Source organism: Pseudogymnoascus verrucosus (assembly GCF_001662655.1).
Source record: "Pseudogymnoascus verrucosus strain UAMH 10579 unplaced genomic scaffold scaffold_28, whole genome shotgun sequence".
NCBI classification, from domain to species: domain Eukaryota; kingdom Fungi; phylum Ascomycota; class Leotiomycetes; order Thelebolales; family Thelebolaceae; genus Pseudogymnoascus; species Pseudogymnoascus verrucosus.
Window position 1 is genome coordinate 244,642 of NW_017263679.1, and position 26,088 is coordinate 270,729.

At 51.3% G+C, this 26,088-nt stretch overlaps 5 protein-coding genes and 1 non-coding gene across 6 annotated transcripts; 4 read left to right on the forward strand and 2 right to left on the reverse strand.

Moving 5' to 3' along the window:
* Window positions 1-255: 255 nt before the first annotated feature.
* On the reverse strand, window positions 256-2,298 carry VE01_06498 (uncharacterized protein). The gene has a single exon (XM_018275944.2). The coding sequence runs from the start codon at window positions 1,635-1,637 to the stop codon at window positions 810-812; it is 828 nt and encodes a 275-aa protein (XP_018129441.1). The 5' UTR covers window positions 1,638-2,298; the 3' UTR covers window positions 256-809.
* A 2,250-nt stretch (window positions 2,299-4,548) lies between these two features.
* Window positions 4,549-6,646, reverse strand: VE01_06499 (uncharacterized protein). Its single transcript, XM_018275945.2, has 2 exons — window positions 6,349-6,646; window positions 4,549-6,284 (listed from the first exon to the last, which is right to left on the reverse strand). Exons 1-2 carry the CDS (start codon window positions 6,588-6,590, stop codon window positions 4,886-4,888), a joined length of 1,641 nt encoding a protein of 546 aa, XP_018129442.1. The 5' UTR covers window positions 6,591-6,646; the 3' UTR covers window positions 4,549-4,885.
* Window positions 6,647-6,812: 166 nt separating this feature from the next.
* On the forward strand, window positions 6,813-10,207 carry PRP16 (DEAH-box RNA helicase prp16). Its single transcript, XM_018275946.2, has one exon. It carries the CDS (start codon window positions 6,916-6,918, stop codon window positions 9,937-9,939), a length of 3,024 nt encoding a protein of 1,007 aa, XP_018129505.1. The 5' UTR covers window positions 6,813-6,915; the 3' UTR covers window positions 9,940-10,207.
* Window positions 10,208-16,156: 5,949 nt separating this feature from the next.
* On the forward strand, window positions 16,157-19,767 carry VE01_06501 (uncharacterized protein). The gene is made up of 9 exons (XM_018275947.2): window positions 16,157-16,421; window positions 16,490-16,877; window positions 16,924-17,326; window positions 17,381-17,769; window positions 17,823-18,046; window positions 18,111-18,398; window positions 18,459-18,888; window positions 18,952-19,114; window positions 19,173-19,767. Exons 2-9 carry the CDS (start codon window positions 16,650-16,652, stop codon window positions 19,658-19,660), a joined length of 2,613 nt encoding a protein of 870 aa, XP_018129506.1. The 5' UTR covers window positions 16,157-16,421; window positions 16,490-16,649; the 3' UTR covers window positions 19,661-19,767.
* Window positions 19,768-22,579: 2,812 nt separating this feature from the next.
* VE01_06502 (uncharacterized protein) lies at window positions 22,580-25,726 on the forward strand. The gene is made up of 3 exons (XM_018275948.2): window positions 22,580-23,357; window positions 23,413-23,878; window positions 23,928-25,726. The coding sequence occupies exons 1-3, from the start codon at window positions 23,265-23,267 to the stop codon at window positions 25,625-25,627; spliced, it is 2,259 nt and encodes a 752-aa protein (XP_018129504.1). The 5' UTR covers window positions 22,580-23,264; the 3' UTR covers window positions 25,628-25,726.
* Window positions 25,727-25,933: 207 nt separating this feature from the next.
* VE01_06503 lies at window positions 25,934-26,031 on the forward strand (the record flags this gene model as incomplete). The annotated part of the gene is made up of 1 exon: window positions 25,934-26,031. It is a non-coding gene; the product is annotated as a tRNA-Lys (tRNA).
* Window positions 26,032-26,088: the final 57 nt, after the last annotated feature.

A 26,088-nucleotide genomic window follows, 5' to 3' on the forward strand; every position in this document is an offset into this window, starting at 1 on the left:
ACATATAGTGTAATATCTAAACAAACTACGGTTTTAGTCGGTATTGAAGTATCATCTGATATTCTAGGCAGTCACTGCTGCTGTTGTTATTTTACCTATTCCAGCACCTGATGTTGGTTGGATGGTGAAGTCAGGTGACTTATCACTTCTCAGTTGGAGTAGTGGGATAACGACGGCAGCAGGTATGTCTCACATTGCACGATCTCTCACGCACGCACGATCAAGATTAGCACACATCAAGATTAAAATAAATGCCATGCATTTTCATTCCAGCTCTCTCTCTCTTTCCGAGCCTAGCTATCGTAGTATCGATGGTATTCATCCTCATCCTCACTCATTTCATCCATCCATCCCATAATTTTCATCTCCTCCCCTCTCATAATCGCAGTAAAATCCAGCAGTACTCGAACAGCAAAAGCCAGCAGTAGTACTCGAACAAAACCCATCCACCTGCCATCCACCTCCACCTCTGCCTCCCCATCTATAAGCGAAAAGAGTGTGTTGCCCGCAAAAAAAAACGTGGCTGGTATAAAGAAAGTAATCCGAGTGAGCCTCCCCATCCCCAGCCCACGAGACGTGGTAGCAATAACTCCCCCACCACCCCACTGCCTGTTTCAACGGCAGACAAAAATTCAACCCATTCTGAACTCCATTTCCCAGTATGCGATGCGATGCGATGCGATGCGCGACGCTAGCCCAGCCAAACCCAAAGTATATACAACGAAAAATCTCCCCCGTGAATCATCCACCCACCGCGGCTCACCACCCCAACGAAACCAGTTCGTCCAGAATGACAAGGCGCGGCGCTGTTAGATCCACATCATCGTCGAAGACTGCTGCTGCGCCGGCACCGGCTTCCCAACCATCTCGCAATACAAGTCCTGGATCTCCATCACGTAATCCTCCGCGCTGAACTTGCACAGTCCCCTACTATACAAATCCTGCTCCTCTTCGCTCATCATCGCGCGGCGCGTGGCACCACCGCTGTACTCCTCAGCCAACTCGCGCACCTGCGCTAGCTCGTTGGTGAATGGGTTTGCTGTGGTGTCGAATGCTGGTGCAGGGCTGAAGAAGTCGGCGCTGGTGCGGGGGTGGGAGATGGATGGTTTGCGAGTTGATGTTGAGATTGAGGAGTGCGAGGAGTTCTGGGACGATTGGCGGGTAGAGCGCTGGCGCGAGAGGATCTCGTGGGATTTCTTGGTGTGGCTCAATGCGCGCTGTGGGATGGAAGGCGCCGTGCTGTCGGTGGATGCGCTGATGCTGTGGGTGGGCTGCTTGTTATTGGCGTTGTCGAAGTAGGAAGATAGGTGGTTGGGGGAGGGAGAGATGGGCGTGCTGCTGCTGGATCCGGAGCCGCGGACGGAGGAGTCGGGTGTGGTGGTGGTGGAGTGCGACATGGAGGGGAGGTCGGACTCGTCGCCGGAGGAGGTGGGCGAGGCGGTGGAGATGGGGTACAGGTCCGGCGCGTTGTAGGAGATCATGTTGGTTGTTGAGAGGAGCTCCATGGGGCCCGAGATCTTGTTGCGGATGGTGCCGGCGGAGAAGGAGTGCTTGGTTGTTAGGCTGCGGGAGGGGACTGGCGCGGTGTTCTGGGATTTGGAGCCCTTGCGGGTGGTGAAGGCGCGGGAGAGTGCCATTGTGTTGGTTCACGGCGCGATGTGGTGGAAGGTAGTATGGATAGTCGTTGGTCGACTGTGGAATCAGGAAAGTTCGTCTCTTTCGACTTGTTCTTGTTTCTTGTTGCTATAGTTGTATCTTATTGTTGTAGATGCGCAGACACAGTCCAGCGCGTAATGAATCTGATCAGATGTGTTGTTTGTATGGTGCTGTGTACTCGTAGTGAGCTGGTTGTTGGTGGAACAGTTTAGTCAGTTCTGTAAGGAGCGAACAGATGTTGATATTGTTCCCTGTGCGAAGTCCAAGTTGTCGAGTAGATCGAGTAAATGAAGGCGTTATGGACAACGACGATGTATGTGTGTATGCTTTTTCGACCTGCGACGGATAAATGGGAAAGTAGTAGAGAATGATCAAAGAAGGGAAGAAACGTTTCGTTGCACAGATGCAGGCGACATGGGGGAAGGGAAGGGGAAGGGAGGAAGAAGAAACAAAGATGGGAGGGAAGGGGAGGGAAAGGGAGGGAGAAAAAGGAAGGTGTGTGTGTGAGTCTGTGTGGTGGTAGTGGTTGATAGTGCGTGCATGAGTTGTGTGTGTGTGATGGGGAGTAAAGTTGAGGAGTGGAGGGAGGGGAGAGGGGGGATCGACTAGGGAGATCCACCCGTCGTTGGTTGACTTATAGCGCCAAGCCGGTGGTACTGTGTTAGTGGGAAAGTATATGCTAGACAAAGAAGAAGTACCTTTTCTAGTTAACCACACACAACCTTGCAGACAACACGTTCAAAACGCGCAGGGGACCCGCTAATAGAGTACTTGCAGGATGTATAGTAGGTACATGTCGCAGGTATTTTTGGGTGTGTCCTATGTGATTTCTGTGTGATCTGTGTGTTCTGTGTGAATTCTGTCTGTTCTATGTGATTTCTGTGTGGTGTATGGTGTGTTCTGTGTGTTCTAGTATGTGTGTTCTATCTAATATGTGTGTCTTCTATTCTATTCTATCCTATGTGTAGTTCTAATCTGCTCTGTTTCTCACCTGTCCCACCACAAAATACAGTAAGAAGAAAAGAAGAGGCTGGAAGAATCTAACTGACTGACTGACTATATGACTGATGAGCACAGCAGAAGCTGATCAGACATTATAGACATTACAAACCTCATCTTGTACAACACGACCGTCCATTAATCATCTCAGCCGCCGTCACCATCGAATAGGGCCTCATCAACAAAGACCGCCGAAGCCACACTCTACGCGCCACGCCCACGATTTGTCCCACAACCACCACCACTAAAAACACCTCGAGAGAAGACCTATAGCCTTCCTTTTCTTCTGTTAGCTGTTGGCTTGTTGGCTGTTGCCACTTTACCTCACGCCTTTTAAGCCATCCTTTCTTTCACTCCAAAAATACATCCTTCACCACCGCAACAAGTACCCTTTCTCCCCCGTTACAGATCGGCGCCGAGTTTCTTTTCCCCCTTCCCCCCGCTGATTGGACGGAGCATAAAACCTCAAGACTCGACTCCCACCTCACTGGCCCACCGTTCCACGTCCATCATCCGTTCTCGCCCACGTCCACACACGTCCACACGGCTCCTGTCTCGCCCTGTTGCTGGATCAGATCGTTTGGTTTGGTTCCGAAGAAGCGGATCGAACGAATGACTCGTCGCGACGCGAGCGACCCGATTCTTTTTTTATCTCTTTTCTCTTTTTCTTCGGTACAGGAACAAGGAAAACGCGGGACGGGAATAGGAACAGGAATAATCGGGAAGCCGGCGCCGTTGCGAACCATGGTTGACCCGAAGACCCTGACCCTCCCACCATGAACGAACGAACCTTCCTATGCGCAACTTTCTCATCGTTCGCCCGTCTATCCCTCGCTTGTCCCCCGTCCTCCGAAGGATCGCCATGTCAGTCTCCATTCCTGCGCGCACACACACACACACAACTCCCCATCACAGCACAGACCACACCACACATCCAGAACCCATGCGCCAACCAGATCAACACAATCCGACCAGTTCTTCCGGCCCTAGTCCCCCCATCTCCCTCCACTCGCCAGGATCACCAGTTCTGGCCATGCCACTCCCTCTCCCGGCCGTCCAATCACACCTCCCCACCCCTGACCTCGAAACACACACCCAACCCCACCGAGTAAAACCCCGCTACAGGGGCAGGGCTCAAAGACGGAGGATCTGATTGGTTGGACGAGGCGTTTGGGGGTTTCAGGTTCATGCGGTTTTAGTTGTTTCGGCGGGAAGGGAGGGGGGAGCGGACCGGAGGAGGAGGAGGTTTATGCGGCCGCATGCAGGCGATACCGATGCTGTGATGGAGTGGGAAATGTGATCGTTGCGATGGGTGATGATGCAGCTGTCAGGCAAGGAGTCAAGGCCGCGCTGTTGGGTGTTGGGCCGCGGCCTGTTGTGTTGGTTGGTGGGTGCGGTTTGGTGTGGGCGGGCGGGGGGGACGTTGCTGTCAGGTTGGTATACCTGGCAGGAATCGCGCTGTTCCTGCATCCGCTGCGTTGGAGGGGGGAGTGAGTACTTAGGCTGGCTGTATGGTTTGTTGGTTGTACAGGAGGGAGATGCAGTGTGAACTGTACTACGGGGTGTGCTTACTGGACAGGACTCTTTACTGGAGTATGTACTCTATGTGGTATGAAAGAAGGGTACATACAGCCGTTCGTCCAGCTGGCTGACCGAATCGTGGCTACACATGGCGCTACGCTCACAACTCACGCTCACACGGTCCGTCTTCGGTCACAACCCCCAATACCGGCGGTTCCCCGGTCACGGGACACCACTACGGTCGAAAATACACCACCACACTTAATAATAAGACCGTCACTCTCCCATACCCATCAAAAGGCGGTATATAATTCAACAAATATAATTCAACAACTAATACAACTACACCTCAACATCATGTAAGTCGTCAAGTGACAAAAAAAAAGATCAAACTATCATTCACCCCATCTGTGCCGTCCCGGGCCTGCAACCCGACGGCTGGGGGGCTATCTATTTCAGACGCTATACACATCACATCACTATCCCGACCCTATATGGCGCGCACGCTCCGCCGAGGTGCTTTGACATATAGTACTCTACTCTAGGCACCCCGCACTTTTGAACGCGATCACCCGCACGACCCCGATGATGCGGGCAGGTAGACATGTGTCAACACCCCATCCCTCATCCCCGCGACACATCTTTGTCCTATCCCCCCCTTCCCCATCCTGCCACTGACTGCCGACGCCCATCACACCCGGCAGTCCCCTCAATCCTCATCCATGCTCTCCCACCCCTGCTCACCATCCTTCTTTCCCCCCTCCCCCTCCTCCTCCTCCTCATCACTACTCTCCTCCTCATCCGCATTAACCCCCACCAACCTCTCCTTGACCTCCCCCTCCACCGGCGCCATACGATGCGCAAACGCCTTGCGCACCGCAGCATTCGTGCTCGTATCCCAGATATGCACGCTCCCCTTGCTTCCCGCGACAGCGAGGCGGAACCCGACCTCCTCGTCCGGCGCGAAGACGGTGGAGAAGACTTTGCCGACTTCGAGGTTGCGACTCACTACCATGGTAGGGCCGGAGGCTTGGATGTTCCACAGTTTCACGGTGCGGTCTGTAGACCCTGTGGCCATGAAGCCGGGGATCACGGGGTTGATATCGAAAGCTGACACGGACTCGTCGTGTGCGTGCAGCGTCCAGACGGGCTTGGTTTTCGAGGGGTCCGTAGGCGCGGCCCGCACGTCGTGGTAGTGGATCACCCCCGCCTCGGTGGAGATGTAGAAGTAATTCCCATCATGAGGATCCCACCTCACGGTCTCGACATCGCTCTCTACGCCCCATCGAGGGACGGTCGCGTCGGGGGCTCGCATGTCTGCCGCTACGACGGTGCGGTCGTAGGATCCGGAGAGGAGGATGGTGGATTCCTTCGGGTGCCAGGCGAGTGTGCATACCTTGTCCGTGTGGTGCGCGTAGGACTTCGCGCAGGAGGTGGTGTACAGGTCCCATAGCTTGACTGTCTTGTCTGCGGAGGAGGAGGCGAGGAGGTTGCGGTGGTGACGGTTCGCGGCGAGGGAGAGGACGGCGTCGACATGGTAGTCTGCGTTGGGCTTGTTGGACTTCTTGCGCTTTTTCTTCTTCTGCGTGCCGTCGGCCGGAGGGGCGCCGGTGTCGTCGAGTCCGCCCTGCCCGAGGATCGCGTTGGGGTACATGCAATCCACCGTGTCGAGGTCCCAGATTTCAATGTCCGGCTCGAAAGTACCGACGGCGACGAAGTTGGCGCGGGCGTCGCGGGCGGCGGAGGTTTTGCCAACGGGGAGGTCGAGCCATTCGAGGCAGAGGGGGATGGCGGGGAGCATGATGTCGTGGTGGACGTAGAGGTTATCTGCTGAGTCTTCGTAGACGTATACCTCGAGGTGGGCGACCTCGTCTTCCACCTTGGCGGCGAGGACCATGTTGTCTGTGGCGAGGATCTGGAGCTCTTCGCGGTCTTCGTCGTCCTCGTCGTTCTCTTTCATTGTGATGTACGGGTCGTCGGCGTTGGATTCGTGGTAGGCGAGGGACTTGACGTTGCCGAACATGCCCATTCCCTCCCCTTCAGTGTCTTTGGCGACGTCGGAGTCGTAGTGCTCTAGGTCGTATTCGGCGAGGTCATCGTCTTCGTCTCTGCGGATTGTTAGAATCCCTAATCCCGTATATTGTAAAACCACCCCACCACCAAATAACTCACCCCTTCGATTTCACCTTCGCGCCACCAGTCCCATCCTCAATATCCGAGTCCGAATCACTCTCTCCCTCACCCCCAGCCCTCGCGGCTTCCTCAGCCTCTTCTAAATCCTCCTGCGCGTCATCGAGCTGCAATTTCGCCAGCTTGGCGATCCTATCGAACTCCGCCTCGTCGAACTCGTATTTCGTGGGGAACGGCGCCGCGAAGCCCCGCGGCACCCACGCCGTCGCTGTGACCATAGACATCTTCGGTTATGCTAACGAAGTTGTCTTAAAGGTTGTTTGGGGGGGGGACAGCTGTTCGCTCGGTGAGTGAGGGGAACTTTTTTCTCACTGTTACGATTATTTGGAAATCTTATACGCTAGTGTTATCTAATCTTAGCGCGGATTTATTTTGCGGTTGGTCCGTGCGGGTGTCGTCCTGGTGGTGGAGACGACGACGCGACGGTATATTTTGACGGCTGGCCTTGCTGGATTTACACTCACGAAGCTCACCCTACGAGCTACGCAAGACAGCACCGCGCCTTCCACTCGTTTTCTTCCTTGCCTTGCCTTGCATAGTTACCCGATCATGGCAGGAGAAGATGGCTTCCAAAGCCCCAAGAGGCGGAAGATAGACTTCAACCCCCTCCGCAACGATGACCGCTTCGCCATCCCCTCCCGCCCAACCTCACGCTCCCAATCCCTCGCCCCTCCGCGCTCACAATCCCAAGCCCCCTCCCGCTCGCAAAGCCGCTTCGGCCCCTCCTCCTCCCGCGCCTCAACACCTCGCGGACAATCCCAATACCCTGGAACCCCAAAGCAGCATGAATTCGACGGCCCCGAACCCGCCGTCGACATCGAGGACTCGAACGCCCTCGACCGCGACTGGTACGCCGGCGACGAGAGCGGCCACGTGTTCGGCGACGAAATGCACAATCCCTTCGGCTCGTACGATACCTCGTGGGAGGAGCGACAGAAGGAGGCTGCGCTGGTGGAGAAGAAGACTGCGAAGCGGGTTACGGCGCGGGCGGCGCAGAAGCAGCGGGATGTGGATGCGTGGGAGACGAATCGGATGTTGACGTCTGGGGTGGCGCAGCGGAGGGATTTCGGGGACGATTTTGAGGACGATGAGGAGCAGACGAGGGTGCATTTGTTGATTCATGATCTCAGGCCGCCGTTTTTGGATGGGAGAACGGTGTTTACGAAGCAGGTTGATCCGGTGCCGGCGATTAGGGATAATCAGAGCGATATGGCGGTGTTTAGTAGGAAGGGGAGCAGGGTTGTCAAAGAGAGGAGACAGCAGAAGGAGAGGCAGAAGCAGGCGCAGGAGGCGACGAATATGGCCGGCACGGCGTTGGGGAATCTGATGGGGGTTAAGGAGGATGAGGGGGATAGTGCGGCGCCGGTGCCTGGGGAGGAGGGGGGGGGGAAGGGGGATAGCAAGTTTGCGGAGCATATGGCGAAGAAGAGTGAGGGGGCGAGTAACTTTAGTCAGAGCAAGACGCTGAGGGAGCAGAGGGAGTATTTGCCAGCGTTTGCGGTGAGGGAGGATCTGCTGAGGGTTATTAGGGATAATCAGGTTGTTATTGTGGTGGGTGAGACGGGGTCGGGGAAGACGACGCAGTTGACTCAGTTCCTTTATGAGGATGGGTATGGGAAGAGGGGGATGATTGGGTGCACGCAGCCGCGGCGTGTGGCGGCGATGAGTGTGGCGAAGCGGGTGAGCGAGGAGATGGAGTGTAAGCTTGGCAGCACGGTTGGGTATGCGATCCGTTTTGAGGATTGCACGAGCAAGGAGACGGTTATCAAGTATATGACGGACGGTGTCTTGCTGCGCGAGTCTCTCAATGAGCCGGATCTCGACAGGTATTCGTGCGTCATCATGGACGAGGCCCACGAGAGGGCTCTCAACACCGATGTGCTCATGGGCCTTTTCAAGAAGGTTCTGGCGCGCCGACGAGACTTGAAGTTGATCGTCACATCGGCTACTATGAACTCGAAGCGCTTCTCGGACTTTTATGGTGGAGCGCCGGAATTTTTCATCCCTGGCCGAACGTTTCCTGTGGATGTCATGTTCCATCGCTCTCCGGTCGAGGATTACGTCGACCAGGCTGTGCAACAAGTTCTCGCTATCCATGTTTCTATGGGCGCAGGCGATATCTTGGTGTTCATGACTGGACAAGAGGATATCGAGTGCACCTGTGAACTTATCCAGGACCGTTTGAACGCGCTCAATGACCCTCCTAAGCTTAGCATTCTACCGATTTACAGTCAAATGCCGGCAGATCTGCAGGCCAAGATTTTCGACAGAGCAGCGCCAGGTGTGAGGAAGGTCATTGTTGCGACCAATATCGCCGAGACGAGTTTGACAGTCGACGGTATCATGTACGTGGTGGACGCTGGATATTCCAAGCTCAAAGTGTATAACCCGCGAATGGGCATGGATACCCTTCAGATCACGCCCATATCGCAAGCCAACGCATCTCAACGATCCGGGCGCGCAGGTCGTACTGGCCCAGGAAAGGCATTCCGCCTCTTCACCGAAGCCGCATACAAAGACGAGTTGTACATCCAGACCATTCCCGAAATCCAGCGCACGAACCTCAGTAACACCGTTCTCCTCCTCAAATCCCTCGGCGTCAAAGACTTGCTCGATTTCGACTTCATGGACCCGCCACCACAGGATACCATTACCACATCACTCTTCGACCTATGGGCCCTCGGCGCGCTGAACAACATCGGCGACCTCACCGACGTCGGCCTAAAGATGACACCCTTCCCCATGGACCCCTCCCTCGCCAAACTCCTCATCACATCCGAAGAATACGGCTGCAGCGAAGAAATGCTCACCATAGTCTCCATGCTCTCCGTCCCCTCGATTTTCTACCGCCCCAAAGAGCGACAAGAAGAATCCGACGCCGCGCGCGAGAAGTTCTTCGTCCCCGAATCCGACCACCTCACCTACCTGCACGTGTACTCGCAGTGGAAGAGCAACGGCTACAGCGACGCGTGGTGCACGCGGCACTTCCTGCATCCGAAGTCGCTGCGTCGCGCGAAGGAGATTAGGGAGCAGATCGGGGATATTATGAAGATGCAGAAGATGACGATGGTGAGCTGTGGCACGGATTGGGATGTTATCCGCAAGTGTATTTGCTCGGGGTATTATCATCAGGCTGCGAAGGTGAAGGGGATTGGGGAGTATGTGAATTTGCGTACCAGTGTGGCGATTCAGTTGCATCCGACGAGCGCGCTGTATGGGCTGGGGTACTTGCCGGATTATGTGGTGTATCACGAGCTCATCTTGACGTCGAAGGAGTACATGTCTACCGTGACGTCTGTGGATCCGAAGTGGCTGGCTGAGCTTGGGGGGGTCTTCTACAGCGTGAAGGAGAAGGGGTACTCGGCACGTGAGAAGAGGGTGACGGAGGTGGAGTTTAATCGCAAGATGGAGATTGAGACGCAGATGGCGGAGGATAAGAAGAATGAGGAGGAGAGGTTGGAGAGGGAGAAGGGGAGGGGCGAAGCGCAGAAGGAGGGGGTGGTGGTGAAGAAGGTTGCGCAGAGGGGGGCGGTGAGGAGGCCGGTGGTGAAGAGGAGTGGGAGGGGGTTCTAGGGAGGGGAGCTGGGAGGACAGATGTACATAGTTGGGGATGGGGTTGTTAGAAAATTTACATCCCGCTTGCCTCATGCTTGTTTCGACCAGAAAGGGCAAGGCCGAGGAGTAAGCAATGTGAGTGGCTAAAAAGGCCATTGGCCGACCGGTAAGCAAGGGTGTTCGGTATTCGGCCTTAGGCAGCAGTGTCTGTCTGCTCTAGTAATAACATTTCAAATCTGAGAGACTTCCGTCGGACTGACATGTATAACAGTATGGCCAGAAATGGGATTGTTTAATGGGCGCCCTTGTTTTATTACTCGATTTGTTTGATTGCTTCATATGATTCGTACCCCAGACAAGGTGCTAACGGTAGCGGTAACGGTAGTGCCTCGGGGCCGTGGATCTGCATAGCCCCGAATCAAGGTCCCAGAGATAATTCGTAGGTTCGCATTATCTGGGTTTCCGGGCAGGTGATGTGGCATGCATACATGTAACATTAGTAGATGCGCGATTCCAAAACAGGCATTGTTTACTATTGCTACCAGGTGCTCGGTTGGTTTTGTTGGGGTTATGACGCTCCCACAATCCCGTGCGTCTGGGTCGAAAAAGCCTTGTGCAAACACCTGCATGATAGGCGACGACCTGTGCGCCTTCCGTCGTCTATCATTCCGCTCGGACGTTCCATTTCGCTCGGACGGCAGCATTTTCGAATGACTTAGCCGCTTGGGGTCTTGTCTTGGGCTGGACCCCGGCTTCCCAAGAGGCACGGAATACGATTGCCGCATTGCCTTTCGCACGATGCAGATATCCTGAGTCTATGTAGATTATTGTATCAAATAGGTAGTAGCTGGACTAGGATTGACATCTAGTGCACGTACTGTAGGTCTGGCTCGTTGCGAACCACCGCGGTAAGTCAGTCACCGCCCACACGGCGGTCGTCGCGCCACACGGCGGTCGTCGCGCCACACGACGCATCTCACGATGAACCGTCGCTGGCAAGATCCATGCTGATCACAAACTGTGCACGTACTGTAGGTCTGGCTCGTTGCGAACCACCGCGGTAAGTCACCGCCCACACGGCGGTCGTCGCGCCACACGACGCATTCACGATGAACCGTCGCTGGCAAGATCCATGCTGATCACAAACTGTACAGTCGCTCACACGATGATGCATGCTGGCCCTGCACCATTAACCAAGTAGTATATATATATATCTTTCCCTCCTTCTGCGTTTTAATCAAGTACTCAAGCAATTCAAACACCTTACACTATAAGACTTGGGCATTCTGACAAACTTTGACCTGCTCTCATCTTTATCACGAACTACAATGTCTTCGACGGACGCTGTAAAAGGGTCTGACCCTCAGAATATCAGGTAGAACTTCGTTTCATTCGTTACTCTATCTCCCTTCCCAAATGTCCTACTATACAAGACAAGATTCGTTGAACCTTTTACAGCATTGAATTTGCATAAACTAACGTCTACTTGGATAGTGCTCGACCATATGAGAGCAAATCAGCTATCGGCATCATGGTCGCCAACGGAAAATCGACAAAGGAAAAGACGCTGAAGACAAGCCAGGCCCGTCTTGAAGAGTGCCTGTCTTCGCCAGACCAGCCATTCTCTGGCTATACTATGCGACCATACGTGGTGCCGCGTAATGATAAGAAATGACATGCCAAGCAGCGCCAAGAAGGTGAGAACATAGCTTCCGCGGCTTTCTAACATTGCTAACAAAGGGCACAAGAGATATCCAGAGAACGAATACATGGAACACCCAACTCATTGCCGCATTTTTTAGAAACATTTTTAGAACTTAGAAATAAAACTGTATTTTTACTACGTACACGCTATCTCGGTGAGTAGCTTAGGGGTCGTATATGCTTTTCAAAAAACAAAAAAACTGCCACGTGAGTAAGTTCGGCGCCATGAGACCTGATTAAACCGTAAGCTTCGTTGCAAACATGAAGTGGACGAAGGGCGGGCGGGTGATACCCGCACCCCATATTCGAGGTAAACCAATAAAAAGCGTTTAAATTCATGTCATATTAAAATCTTGCGAGGCACCAATAGATAAGTAGGATCTTATATGGATCCCTTGCTTACCGGTTTGCAAAATCTCTAGGTATAATGTACAAAGGTCTACTTGTGGCTTTCGCCGTCGTCTACTTAAAAGAGCTAGCATTTCTTTGAAGCCGTACTATACAAACGAAGCGGCAAGTCAGCAGGCGTACCATCAAGTATACGGTACAACGAAACTCCCGATTAACTACTGCTGCGCCATATAAGGTCTAATTGCCTCACAATATTTTGCCGTGCTCCGGGATTGACACCTACATACAGTAGAAGCTTGAAATCTTATAAATAAAAGTTATTTTTATAAAACTAACAGCGCGATATTCAGCAATAGGTAATAGGCAGTAGGCAGTCCACGCCATAAAGGCCCATAATTCCAGCTTTTTACTTCTAGTAATCTCCGTGAAAGACCTACATATGGCTAATGGGGTCCTACCAGCATCGCCCAGACATGGTGGTCAAACCAGTCACGACCGGAATAGGAAATGGGCATCTTACACCGCCGTTCATTACGGACAACCCCACAACACTCTCGGTGAGAGATTTCGGATGCCCATACGATATATCAAAGCGCGTGAGCGTGACTGTCGCGGTCGTGGCGACGAGGTGTTGGGCGAATCAGTTGAGAAGTTGGGCCCGACGGCTCGAAGATTCCAACACTGCATATATCATTTTATCTCGCATGCACGTCCGGATGAGGGGTGACGATGGCAGAGCGTAGTAGCGGGGTTGGCGTTCTGGTAAGGAAGGAGATTGTGGATCTCTGACGTAGGAATCCCTATTAGAAACGTTTAAAATATGGGCTCGAGGCTACCGAAAATGACAGCGAAGGCCTGTTAGAAAGCCTATCAGCCGTCGCCAAACAAGCGAGGAATATGCTAGGTTTCTCAGCCTTGTTCCCTAATGAGAACTGCCAATTACACCTCACAAATCCACACACGAAACAAGTGTTATCCGTTGGCCTTAGATTATTGGTGCGGTCGTATCTTATTCGACGTCGTTTAGATTACCCCCTTGTTGAATCAGCGAAGCAGGCAAAAGTGGAGCGCCTAACTTTGACAGGGCAAAGCTGGTCTATATTTTACAACACCCGTCCACACCGGCCAGTCGCTCGACACTTACAAGGTATCAGACGGGAAGAATTGCGATGCTGATAAGACACAGATGCTTGGTTTCCATCACGCACCTCCGTAAACATTCGCCACCTCAACATTCATTCATTTATTCCTTCATTTATCGGATATACTCTCTAGAAGAAGCAAGGGCCAGCTGAAAAGCTGCATGGATGCCTTTCGAGAAGGTCACGCCAAATCTAAGACACGTCTACCGCCTCCAACGCCCACAGATCCGCAGAAATCACAACTACAGCTCCTCCTAGAAAGAAGTGCCCTGCGCTATCGAACCCTCTCCCTACAACATCCCGATTTTGGGGGATTCATTCATCTCGGCATAAAAGGCGGCCTCGACAACCCATGTAAGGCACATTTATACCCTGCATCGTCCCATCATCCGTATCATCAACAAATGCGGGGCCGAAGAAAAACAGCCCCTCCTCTCTGACCCGGTGCCATTCATCCCGACCTCGGAAGCGGTCTCACCCCAGCTAGCGCTATCCACGCCATTTCTTCGGCGAATTCAGAGGTACGGGACTGAAGATAAAAATAATGGATGTGGCCCGCCTACGGAGTACTCAATTCCCACCCCCAGCTCCCCCTTATCCCCGTGCACAATCACCCCCTGAAAACTGAAAATACCCCACACGGTTACGAAATGTACGCGCGAGAGCTAAAAAGCGGTGTGCCTACGACTCTTCTCTCCTCTCCTCTCCTCTCTAAGCAATTGCCATTCATCCCAGCTTCAGAGGTAGCTTGTAGTACAGAGTCCAGCCTAAGCCGTTTCGAAGACATTTCCGTATGCGCAAAACCCCGCGTTCCGGCGTCTGACATCACTCTGTAGTCGCATAAATCTTCCCATGCCCCATAACCTAGTGATCTGGGCCCACGTTGTGGTCTGGTCTGGCAGTACAGCCACCACTAAAACGGGTCGGTGCCATTCCCGAATGCCAATGCAGCTTTGAAGCTTCATTTCTAATTTCAGATTTTGTCTCCTAATCGTAGTCGGAAGCAGAGTGCGTCTGTGAGAACGGGTGGAATGTTACGGCGGGTTTCCGCAACCCCTGCACCGACACATCGATTAATAGGGTAATCTAGGTTGTGGTGTTTTGAACGCGGATTACAGGGATATGGATTCGCTTGGAAGAACGCTCCTGGGAGAAGTCTCCCAGAAGAGCTCTCCCAGAAGCGATAGGCTCCTAGAAGAGTTCTCCCAGAAGAGTTAGTCTTCTAGAAGAACTCTCCCAGGAGGGGAACTCTCCTAGAAGAGAATTCACGTGATGGATATATTGGATATATGGATATGTTATTATATCCATCGATATCCCTATACCCACTAGGCACGACGCCACTATATAAGTAGATAGTTAGTTCTTAGATAGGAGCTTCGTGCTCAACTCAATATAGTATTTGTTATATACTGTAACGTGTTTTACGAAAGCCTTTGTGTCTGATCCCCTGCCTCCCCTGTTAAGTAAACCAACGCAACGAAACCTCTGTAAGTCTTATAGTTTAAGACCCAGCGTTACATGGAAGCGAAGTGCGTCTGCAACTACTAAATATTACAAGTGCCTTTACATAGTAAATTATACGCAACGAGACTTAAGGTTATAAAAATTCAAAAATGTAATTAAATTATTTTATTTAAAATATATATAAACTAACGTATTTCACATGCGAGTGGCCACCCTAAGCGAGTAGCCATAGAAAACGCAAAAACGTGTAGACTAAGAATAAACATATTATATTGCAACAATGCAAGCTTAAAGCGCTTTAAAAGAAGATAGAACACTTTTAGCTATCAAGGCTATTAAACAAGGCTACATTTAGAATGTTCAGAGTGCTGCAGAAACGTACGATATCCCTTAAACAACACTATAGCGACAAATTCAAGGAACGGCTTCTTAACGTGACTATACCCCTAACTTACGTAAGTTGACTCCACCGTCAAAGCTCCCGGTGGCAAAGGCACCTCTCCTACCTATTATAGGAAAATAAAACAACTACAATGCTTCTTCTATATTCTCTTTACACTACTATCGCTATATTTAGCTCTCTATTACTCACACATATTATCATGAACTATTTATCTCGATTTTTTAGGCGCTGGATATTGTAAGTACTTTAGGAAGAAACTATAGAGATTAACTTCCACATCTTATTATAAGTTATAGCTAATCAAAAAACTTTAATCATAAGGAGAAATCCAATCGCATGCGAAAACGAGTCACAAATACAAAAAGAACCAGTGCAGCCGCCTGGATCATCTAGGCCTGCAAGAGTTGGTGACTTGAATTGGAAAGAAGCAAGTCACTACCTCGCGCAGTCTCAGGGATTTCATAAGATGATACAATGGAGTGAAGATGTAATTCTATTAGTTGATGCACAGGGGCTCACCTGTGGCTACGGCAACTTGCGCTGCAGGGCAAGGCGACAGACAGGATGAGACAAGATAAGAAAGGCGAGAAGGACGAGATAGGACGACAAATATGACAAGACGTGGTCGGATGGTGGAGGAAGTGGGCTGTTTTGGTTCCATATAATCCCGGCTCCTCGTGTTGAGCTACGATCACACGACATTTCATATACACATTCATTACAATTGCTTACAATTTTGCAGGAAAGACATGGTTTCAAAGGACAATTGGCTGGCAGGGACAGGAGCAGATAGACTGGCGCCCATTGAGGAATTGGAATTTGCAATTAGTTAGCTGATTCAAAAGGTGGCAATGGGTTGGGCACTACAACAAATATAATACATGTTTCACTTAAAGAGCTTTCAGAAAAGCATACGCCATGCCGTCCAGAAGTATAAGGGGGGATGTGCATCCAGAAGTGCTTATAGAATCTGTATTGGAAGTAAATGCATTCAATCAGCAGGGTGAGTGAGGTGAACAAGCTGAGGTTGAGGGACGACTTGATTCTGTGGCTCCGAGATTCCGCTTGTATGGTATGAACCACAACCCCTGGCCGTTCTTTAGCTTCGGATAAACAGCCATGTGGGGTGGCGCACGACCCTTCTTCCCCTTTTCGCCTGCAACCTTATTCTGTAACAACGCGGGGCAGCCACAATCCCCATTCCGCTATTCCCCGCGCAAATGATGAGAAGTCTATGGTGCCAGCTGCACCAGAAGCACTACGCCAAGGTCTAATAAATGTGCCAGCGCTGAGACCAACTCTATTTTGCACGATGTCTCTCTACCCCAGAAATGTGTATTCGGCCCGATCGGCATTTGACAAAATATCCTCGTTCGTGGGCATTCTTGTGCTCAGTCATCTTCAAATGATCGGCGAAAAACCTTCATCTCAAGGTAGGTGTCATAACTAGAAGAACCGAAATAGGCCCTATTGTTTGTGGTCTTCTAAATGACCGAGATAGGTCATTCTGTTCAAGAAGCACGAAATATTTCCGAGTAGAGCTTGTCTGGATCCTGGTACGCTGCTCTATATAAGGATGGCTGCTCATATGAGAATAATGGCCTTCGAAATCGGAGGTAGCCATCTCGCCTTGTCTATTGAGCTCTCCTGCTATTGCAAGCATGTTCGGTTCTCTCCTGTTCCTCCTCGTCGCCTCTACGGCCGTCACGGTTGCCCTTCCGGCACCAAACCTTCCACATGGCAGCTCTGACGATGCTCTGTTCCACATCCTTAAGGGACGCGGTATATTAGGCCCTATCTCGACTGGATCACCCGCCGGTATTTCTGGCGGTCAGGTCGCCTCCGGAGCTCCCCCACTTAGCTCGTTCTTTGCTGGCCTCAAAGCTCCTGTACGTAGAGTGTCTGGCAATCAAAACAAGTCTGACTTATACATAGTACCCAACAAATACGTGGTGGGCCTCATATGCAGCCTCTCCTGGAAATGGTACTGCTGCTGGTCCATTCCCATACGAGTCCGCTCTACACAACAATGGTGTTGTGTATGGTATCAGCGGCAATCGGGAATTTGATGGAACGTCTATTAAGCAGCCAACGCAGATCGATTGGTGTACATCCTTCTCCGAGCACCAAGGTGACTTTGCAAACCACAAGGCGACTGGTTTTGATACCCAGGCCGTCACTGTCCAGTATTTCCAAGATGCTGCGACCATGACGGCATATCTTGTCCCTGGGTCACCGTACATGACATTCGAATATTTCGGTGCCACTCCACTGTTGACGTCTATGAATGGTGGGATTAAGTCGTTTAACGGGCAGACGCTCGAAGTTGGTGGAAGTGGTATGTGTGACTCTATATCTTCCATGGCATGTCAGTGCTGATACAAGTATACAGCAAGTATCACTGACACAGAATTTTCTGTGCTTGATTCCGGCGGTTCCACATACCTGATCTATGCCCTGTCTTCGATCACTCTAAAGGCCACTGCTGTCTCCTCGTCCTCCGGCACGATCCAGGCCAGTGGCGCTTTCTCTGGAGTCCTTCGCATCGTCAAGCTTGCCGATCCCAACCACAAGGACCTTCTAGACCAGCATTATCAGGTCTACCCGACTGCTGTCACTCTTGACTATACACTGACCGACACATCTGGCACTCTAATTTTTGACTGGACAACTGTCGGCGATGGCAGCAACCTGTTAATGCTCACATATCCCCACCACCGTATAAAGCTGCAGGACCCGAACTTCCCTGACACATCAGCACTTGGTTATCTCACAACAAAGGTTTCTCTTACCTTCTGCTTCCCATTCGCATTTACTAACAAGAGTAATAATAGGGGTGGATGTATCCCGCCGTTGGTAGCAAATGGAGCATGCTCTACGACCTCACTTCGATAACTTGGGACGCGCCTCGCGCATTAGACTCTTCTTGCTCAGATGCTGTCCTTCAAGGCCTCGAGTACGAGGTTGGCCAGCTTGACGTTTCTAAGGCACCTATTCCCGGAGACTTTTATTACTGGGGTGGAACGCTCGCTGCCCAGGGGCGGCTAGCCCTCATCGCGTTCGTTCAAGCCCCTCCTCGATTAACAAATAGGTTAATCCGTTAACGTATATTTCCTCAACAGTGAGAACCTCGACCGCTCAGATCTCGTGACCCCAGTTATCGATTATCTCAAGGCTTCCTTTGCATACTGGTTTGATTCTTCGTCATCCACAGTACCTGCGTACGAGACCGCATGGGGCGGCGTAATCAACAAGGCCGGCGCCACGAATGTTTACGTCGACTTTGGGAATGGGTACTATAATGACCACCATTTCCACTACGGGTACTTCCTCTCAGTGGCGGCTATTATCGCCAAGTTTGATGGAAGCTGGTTAAACGAGCATAAAGAGTTCATCAACTGGTTCGCTCGGTAGGTATTCCTCTGCCAAGGTTGCTAAGAGAAGCGGTACTGATCATTCGCTGTTCCCAGGGATATCATCAACCCATCACCAGAAGACCCTTTCTTCCCAGTCACCCGCTGCCGTGATTGGTTTGCGGGCCACTCTTGGGCATCTGGAATCGCCAACGGGGCCGGCAGCCGCGACCAAGAGTCCACCGGCGAGGCAGTGAACGGATACTATGGCGCGCTCCTTTGGGCCTCTGTCGCACTGTCTACAGACTACATCAACTATGCCAAGCTCCTCCTTGCTACTGAGCAACATGGCGCTCAGGTTTATTGGCATTTGTATCCGCAGGATGACCCAGCGGGCCGCGATAACCCATATCCTGAAGCGGATTTAAGAGCCCTGACCACGATAGGTAATGTAGAGGACTGGCAGTCTGGCGCGTGGTTGTTCTGGGGTGACCAGAAGACTGAGATCGCGGCTATTCAGATATTACCCGTGATTCCTGTTAATGAAGTAGGTCATTTCTTAGTTTCATATCAACCTGCAAGAGAGAGTAGAGACTAATGATATACGCAGGTCCTGTATGATACCCAGTGGGTTGAGAACATGTGGTCATACACCATGCCCGAGCTGGTCGACCCAACCATTGGCGATGAATGGAAAGCCGTCATCATCAATGCATATTCAAATGCACACCCGCAAGTCGCTGCCGAATGGAGTGCCAATCTCACGGCCTGGGGTATGTTTTCCCCCCTCTTCTTTTCAGTCTAGATGGGTACTCACTGATAGATAAATAGGTAGCGGGCAAACGTTCACAAACGAGCTCTACTTCATCGGAACCCGCCCAAACCCAAGCAATGCCCCGATTTGCGGATCTCTTCCACAGAATCCATATGGCAGCTTCCAGATCCAGCTCGATTCTAATGGCAACTACGTTGCCGCTTCCAGCGTGGACACAAACTTGAAGGCCTCTGCCACCTCCACCAGCTCTGCTGCGACATTTAGCAGCGCCTACGTCCCAAATTCTGGCACGCTCCAGCTTGTCAGTACGAGCCAGTTTGTGACAGCTGGCCAGACTGGGGACGCTGCACTCGCTGCAGGCGCCGCAGTAGCATCAACTTGGGAGCGCTTTACGATCCGTCAAAAGAATGGCGCTGCGTCTGGGGTCTACTCAATTAAGGCAACCAGTAATGGGTTGTACATCACTGTGGGCGCTGATGGTGCACTCATTAACAATGGTGCAAATGAGGCCTCAAGCGCAGGGTTCAAATTCGTTCCGGTGTAACTTGGCTATTAGTTGAGGCGAGTTGCGTTGTGAAAGCAAGGATACTTGTTGACAACTATGTACATAATGGTAGCTCGCAGAGAAAATTGTTACCAGATTGTAATCTACGTCGCAGTATGCATTGTAAGCTTGCGTATGGCAGAGCGGATGGGGTGCCCAATTCTCTGTCAGCCATGGTCGGCATATGTTGAGTAATAAATTGTATGTATCGCTGTCTTCTCTAATTGATGCCTGAAATTACGGTAAGGGGAAGCTGAGATCACGCGACCATTTACAACAGCATATCCTCCGAGGTGGCATTGCATCTCACGTGATTATAGTTTACACGTGACACTGCTCGTGACACTCCACTGTTCGAAAAAAACGCACTTCTATCTTCGATATTTAGACATGAACTCTATTTACAAACTACTAATGACAAGGTACTTATAGAAGCATGCTTTAAAGTATCAACCTGCGCCTTTAATATGGCCGCCATATTGACTGAAAAGAGGGACAAGACGTGAATATAGATAGCGTTGGCAGGTTTGGTGGGTAACCGCTGAAAATTATGGGGAGAGGGTCATACAGGACCGAATTAGCGCCATGCCAGATAGGTTGGCTAGGATGTATCGCACAGAATCGTAATTAGTAGGAACACAGACCTCCGGAGGAAGGGCAGCGTTCGGCTGGCTGTCTAGAGATACAGTAAAGCCTCCTTAAGACGATACCCCTTAAGCTGATATCCTCGGTAGTGCGATTTTTTTTTCCGGAACTAAATAAATTCTCATATAACGTACGATATCCATGATATTAGTCCATAACGTAGAAATATCCTGATCTAGCACGTACTTTGTCGCCGTTATTTGCAGAATATCTTACAGCACTCTCGGTGAGTGGTTTGGGGGTCGTATATGCCCTTTTAAAAATGCGATATGTGAGTAAACTTGGTCTGCGCCGAGGGCACAATCACCCCTTCCTGATACAGTACAGCCTTGTTGACCCACCCGAACACAGTGAAGCCTCGTTAACCCCACCCTAAATACAGTTCAGCCTTGTTAAAACCCCTTCCCGAATGCAATGCAGCTTTGAAGCTTCATTTCTAATTTCAGATTTTGTCTCCTACCTCTTTCCACCTTTGTCCCTGTAACATTCATATGCCCAATGGCAAAACAAAGGACGTGTTGCCGTTGACCCGACGTGACATGGCCCGGATGCGTCAATTCCCCTTTCCCATATAGATCCGTTCACAACACACACTGCTGCCTGCAGTACTAACATTCACATAATTCACAAGTACAGTCCTAAAAACGCATCCTGTGCCACCGACTCTCCTCACCATGTCCCCATTTCTCAGATCTCATTTGTCTTAGTATCCCATTAGCGAGTGTCTTATCTAGCATGCGTGACGGGGGACCGACGGATTCAAACCGCCGGTCTGAAGATTTTCCAACCCGGAACGTGGCCTGGGTTAGAAAACCAGGCCGAACCGCCCAGGCCGGTGTGGTCCCCTAACGGTTTCTTGGCAGACCGTTGGGGGACCGTGGGTTTTTACTTTTAGACCAGACCGTGGACTGCGTTGAAGATTTGGAACCGGACCCCCCCATGGTCCGGTCTGGGGTCGGTCCCCCGATGGGTCGGTTCCCCGTCACGCAGGCTAGACTTATCCACCCATCTATGCAAGGCAGGCTTACAACCCGCATCATCTAAGTCATTCACTAAATTCACAAGTTACATAGCAGAAGAAAGCGGCTCACATGCTTAATTCCTATCCTACCCTAGCTTCCCTCTCATCCGCATATAACTCTCTTGCGGTGAGGTTGTAGTTGGGATCAGATTATATTCGTGAATCGTGCCTACTTTTCTCAACACGCGAGATCCTAACATTTATGCGCTACCATGCGTCCCCTAGACTCCTCCCTATGCGATACTTTCACATATGTAAGAGGCAGGAGGTCACCTTCCAAGATGCACAAAGAGAATTTGTGATGAATAATCCCCCCCAACAATACAGTCGAACCCCCGTTATAGCGATGATCCATTAGCCGATGTCGTTATAATTTCAAGGCCACGCGGGCTTTTTATTGGTCAATTTAATGGTTATGTAATCAAATATACTCCCATAAACCGATATTATCGTTATAACGATACAAATGTCTGGTCAAAATTACATCGTTATAACGGGGGTTCGACTGTAGTCATACACGTGCCCGTGACAAGCACGGCCCGAACACCACGTGATGTAGTTTCAAATCTCCAGGCAACTATCTTGGCTCACCAGGGCTTACAGCGACTGGTTGGTGAAGTAGCCGCTGTCAACTAAATTAGGCTAAGTGAGTATGGTAATCCCCCATTCACGTGCTGGCTGACCCCAAATCTACGCGGTTGATCCCCCCAGTAAACAGATTTCTGGGGGCTATTTTTTCCGGCGGCGGTGGAAATTGGAACCTCTACTCTCGCATGAAGGAGATTCTTCAAGAAGCGCAGAACGACCCAGACATGGCGGATTAGATGCGCCAGGATTACTATAATACCAATCGCTCCTCAAATGGGTTCCGACTGCGGCTTAATGAATCTCAATAATTATTCCGGGCCTGTCTCAAATTCTTGTCGAGAAGGCACCGCGAAGCTGGGGCTGACTGTGCCATGAAATCACGTGTTGAGTATTTTTCGGTTATTACATTACAGCACAATCTTAGAGATACCCTTAGTAGTTTAGCCAAAATCAAAAATCAATACCTCGCCGCCGACCTGCATTAGTGTGGCTAGAAGGGGCTGCCGAAGAAAACTAGTCAGGAACGAAGGATTGAATTCGAGACAACCGAGGGAATTAAAGTCATCCTCTGCACGGATCTCATGCCAAATGTGTGTGTGCAGGCATCAGTGTCTCGCTTCTCGCCGCTGATTGGCAGTGTCAGTTAATTTTAACCTCTTTCTTCCCTGTTCAACAACAGCCACGCCAACCCCTTGCAATCTAGTGCTCACGTTGTCAGATCTCGCTCAGCCTTCATCCTGTTGGACTTTCATGCCATTGGGCTTTCACCATCTTTAACTATCATCCTACTGGACAAACCCCTCGTCCTTCTACCCTCCGCCTGGTGCGGGAGATTACCACTCGGCCCTACTCTTTCCACGAATGTGCAAGCTCGACTTCAGTCCCTGAACCCCCAACCCCGCTACAGTATTAGCAGCGAATCTAGTGAGTCTAGAGGCCTAATGGGCTCTACTCTCATCCTCCTCCCTCTTTCGCCCTACTTCCGATATCCCCGCCATGCCAACATACACCTACCGCCCACACAACTACACCGGCACCACCATCCGCTCACCGACGCCAATGTGGCGTAGCAGTGACTCCATGCGCCCGTTTTATCGCCCTCGCCTGTGGCCCCTGTAAGTTGGTGCGCGATGCTTTTCTAATTCATTTCATCCTCTCTCTATTTCTTTTCCTTTCCCTTCATCCCCATACTCCACAGCCTTTCCTTCCTGGCGTGGTATCGTCACCATAACTCGTTGCAGACTTTGATTTGCGTCCTTTCGTTGGCGATCGAGTCAACATCACATTCTTTTGAACCGGCCTAGGCCATACTACTATCTTTAAGCACCCTCGTTACTTCGCATCTTTATCATGGGTTTCTCCAAGACTTTTGCAGCTGTCGCTGCCCTCGCAACCGTAGCGAGTGCGGCTAGTTCGGCAAGAAGCTCCGTGGCCGCGTACTGGGTAGAACTTCAAAATAATGGCGGCGAACGGAGTAGAAATGCTGACGATGAGATAGGGCCAATCTGGCGGCTCGCTTCGCGACTACTGTGATACAGCTGACACGGATTACATTCCCATCGGCTTCATCAACTACTTTCCGGCACAGGCGAACGGGTGGCCAGGATCCAACTACGCAAGCTCATGTTGGGCGGAGTATTATAATGCCCCCGGCTACCAAGGCGTCGACGATGACAGCAAGAACCTGCTCCTAAGTTATTGCCCCGGAATGGCCCAGGATATGCAGTACTGCCAGTCCAAGGGGAAGAAGATACTTCTGTCCCTTGGTGGCGGATACGACACTTATCATCTCTCCGGCAAGGTGGATGGAGAGGCCTTTGCTGATTTCTTGTGGGGAGCGTACGGTCCTAATACGACCGCGTGGGCTGGTCCGCGTCCCTTCGATCCTATCCCAGGATCCGTCGGTGACGGAATTGCGACGGTCGTCGATGGTTACGATTTTGATATTGAGTTCCCGGACACTGGTAAGAATCTTGTTTCCAAATGCAGAGACCGCCCCACTAATTGTCCTAGACAATTCTGTCGGGTACATTGCGATGATCAACAAGCTTCGCGGCTACTTCCCTGCGGGAAGCAACTACCTCATCACCGGTGCCCCGCAGTGCGTCGTGAATGATGCAAACATGGACTTGATGATCCAAGGCGCGCAGTTCGATATCATCTGGGTCCAGTTCTACAACACATGGGGATGCTCCGTTCGCGACTGGGTTACCAATAACCCTAACTACGCTTCGACCGGCATTGAGAGCCCTGTTGACCCTAATAACAAACTCGGGGGTTTCTCCTTCGAGAAGTGGTACAACCGTCTCCAGGCACCTAACTCCAAGAGCAAGAACGCCAAACTCGCAATTGGTGTTCTTGGACAGGCCACCGAGACCGGAGTAGTAGACTTTCGAGTTTCTGCGGACCAGCTTAAGCCGCTAATCGACGCGTATTTCTGCCACGCGAACTTCGGTGGGTTCATGATCTGGGACCTCGTTGCTTCCAGTAACAACCTCAAGAATGGAGTTACTTTCCAGGCGCAAATCAAAAATCTCCTGAACGCCAAAGAGGCCAAGGGATGCCCTACTGTCACAACTACGAGCTCTGTACCCACGCCCACGACTACTCAGCCTCCGAACACTACAATCATTGACGGGACAGCGTACCCTAATCCTCCTGCTCCCACTGTTCTTGGGTCGACTCCGAAATGCAAGAAGTGGTATGTTGTTCAGAATGGAGATACCTGCGCGGCAATAGCATCTAAGAACGACATTACGAGAACGGACATCAACCTTTGGAATACCTACATCACCTCGACCTGCACTAATATCTGGGCTACCTATGCTATCTGCGTTTCTAGCCCCTTGGCAGAGGACTACTGGAGTTCAGTTGGCTGCTTAACTGATAGCCAAAGTGCTCGTGCATTAGCAAACAAAATAACGCTCACTGACGCGAAATCTATTATGACACCGAAGGCTTGCAGCGATGCCTGCGCTGCGGCAGGATACCGCCTTTCCGGTCTCGAGTATGGGTTTGAATGTTACTGTGATAATGCTATCCGCAACGGCCACGGCTTGACCCAGTCAGGCTGCACGACTCCCTGCCCCGGTGCACCATCAATTACGTGCGGCGGACCCGACAGGATCAATCTCTACCGCCTCGATAAATACAAAGACCTCGGCTGCTACACCGACATCGCCACGTCGCGCACGCTAGAGAAGCAGATCATCATTACGAACCAGAATACTATTCTCACACGCGAGATCTGTCAGACCGCCTGCGAAAAGGCGGGGTACATCTACTCGGGCGTCGAGTATGCACATCAGTGCTGGTGCGGCAACACCATCCGGGGTAGCCCGGCATCGAGCGGGTGCTCGTCAGCGTGTCCAGGTAATACGGCCCAGACATGTGGAGGCTCGGATCGGATTAATGTGATGATGCGGCCGCAATCCAGATCTCTCGGGTGCTATTCCGATGATGTGAATAAGAGGACGCTCAGGTACCAGCTCACTATTACGAATGCGGCGACGTTGATGACAGTTGAGTTGTGTAGAACCACGTGTTTGACGAAGGGCTTCATTTATTCTGGGGTTGAGTATGGGCATCAGTGTTTCTGTGACGATGAGCTCTATGGTACTGGGGTGCCATCGACTGGGTGTGCAATGGCTTGTCCAGGGGGTGGTTCTGCAGTTTGCGGTGGCAGCTCGAGGATTAATATCTATTCCTTGTAAATGGTGCAGTCACCTATATCTTCAAGAAGGATCTATAACTTATATTTGTTCCGGCCGAACGGCGAATAAAAGGAGTAGCGGCGTATAATAAAATACAGTATCAATAATATGTTCGATATCACGGTATTCACTAGAAGTTACTAAAACCCACTCGGAATTGGTGTTGTTGCCCCTGTGAGGTAGCCGACGACTCTGCTGCGGAGGTCGTGGGCGAAGATGCGCTACTCTGGTAGCTTGCATGCGGCCACGAACTGGTCCACGGTGCAGGCAAAATCATGCATGACTGTCGTTCGGGTCAACCAAACCCGCCTGGGTAGCTCAATCGGTAGAGCGTGTGACTCTTACTTCCTATCTTAGGATATGAGATCATCTCAAGGTCGCGGGTTCGAGCCCCGCCTCGGGCTCAAATCCCGAGTGCTCTCTTGAGGAGTCCTCTTTTATTTTTTATTTTTCGAAGGGTG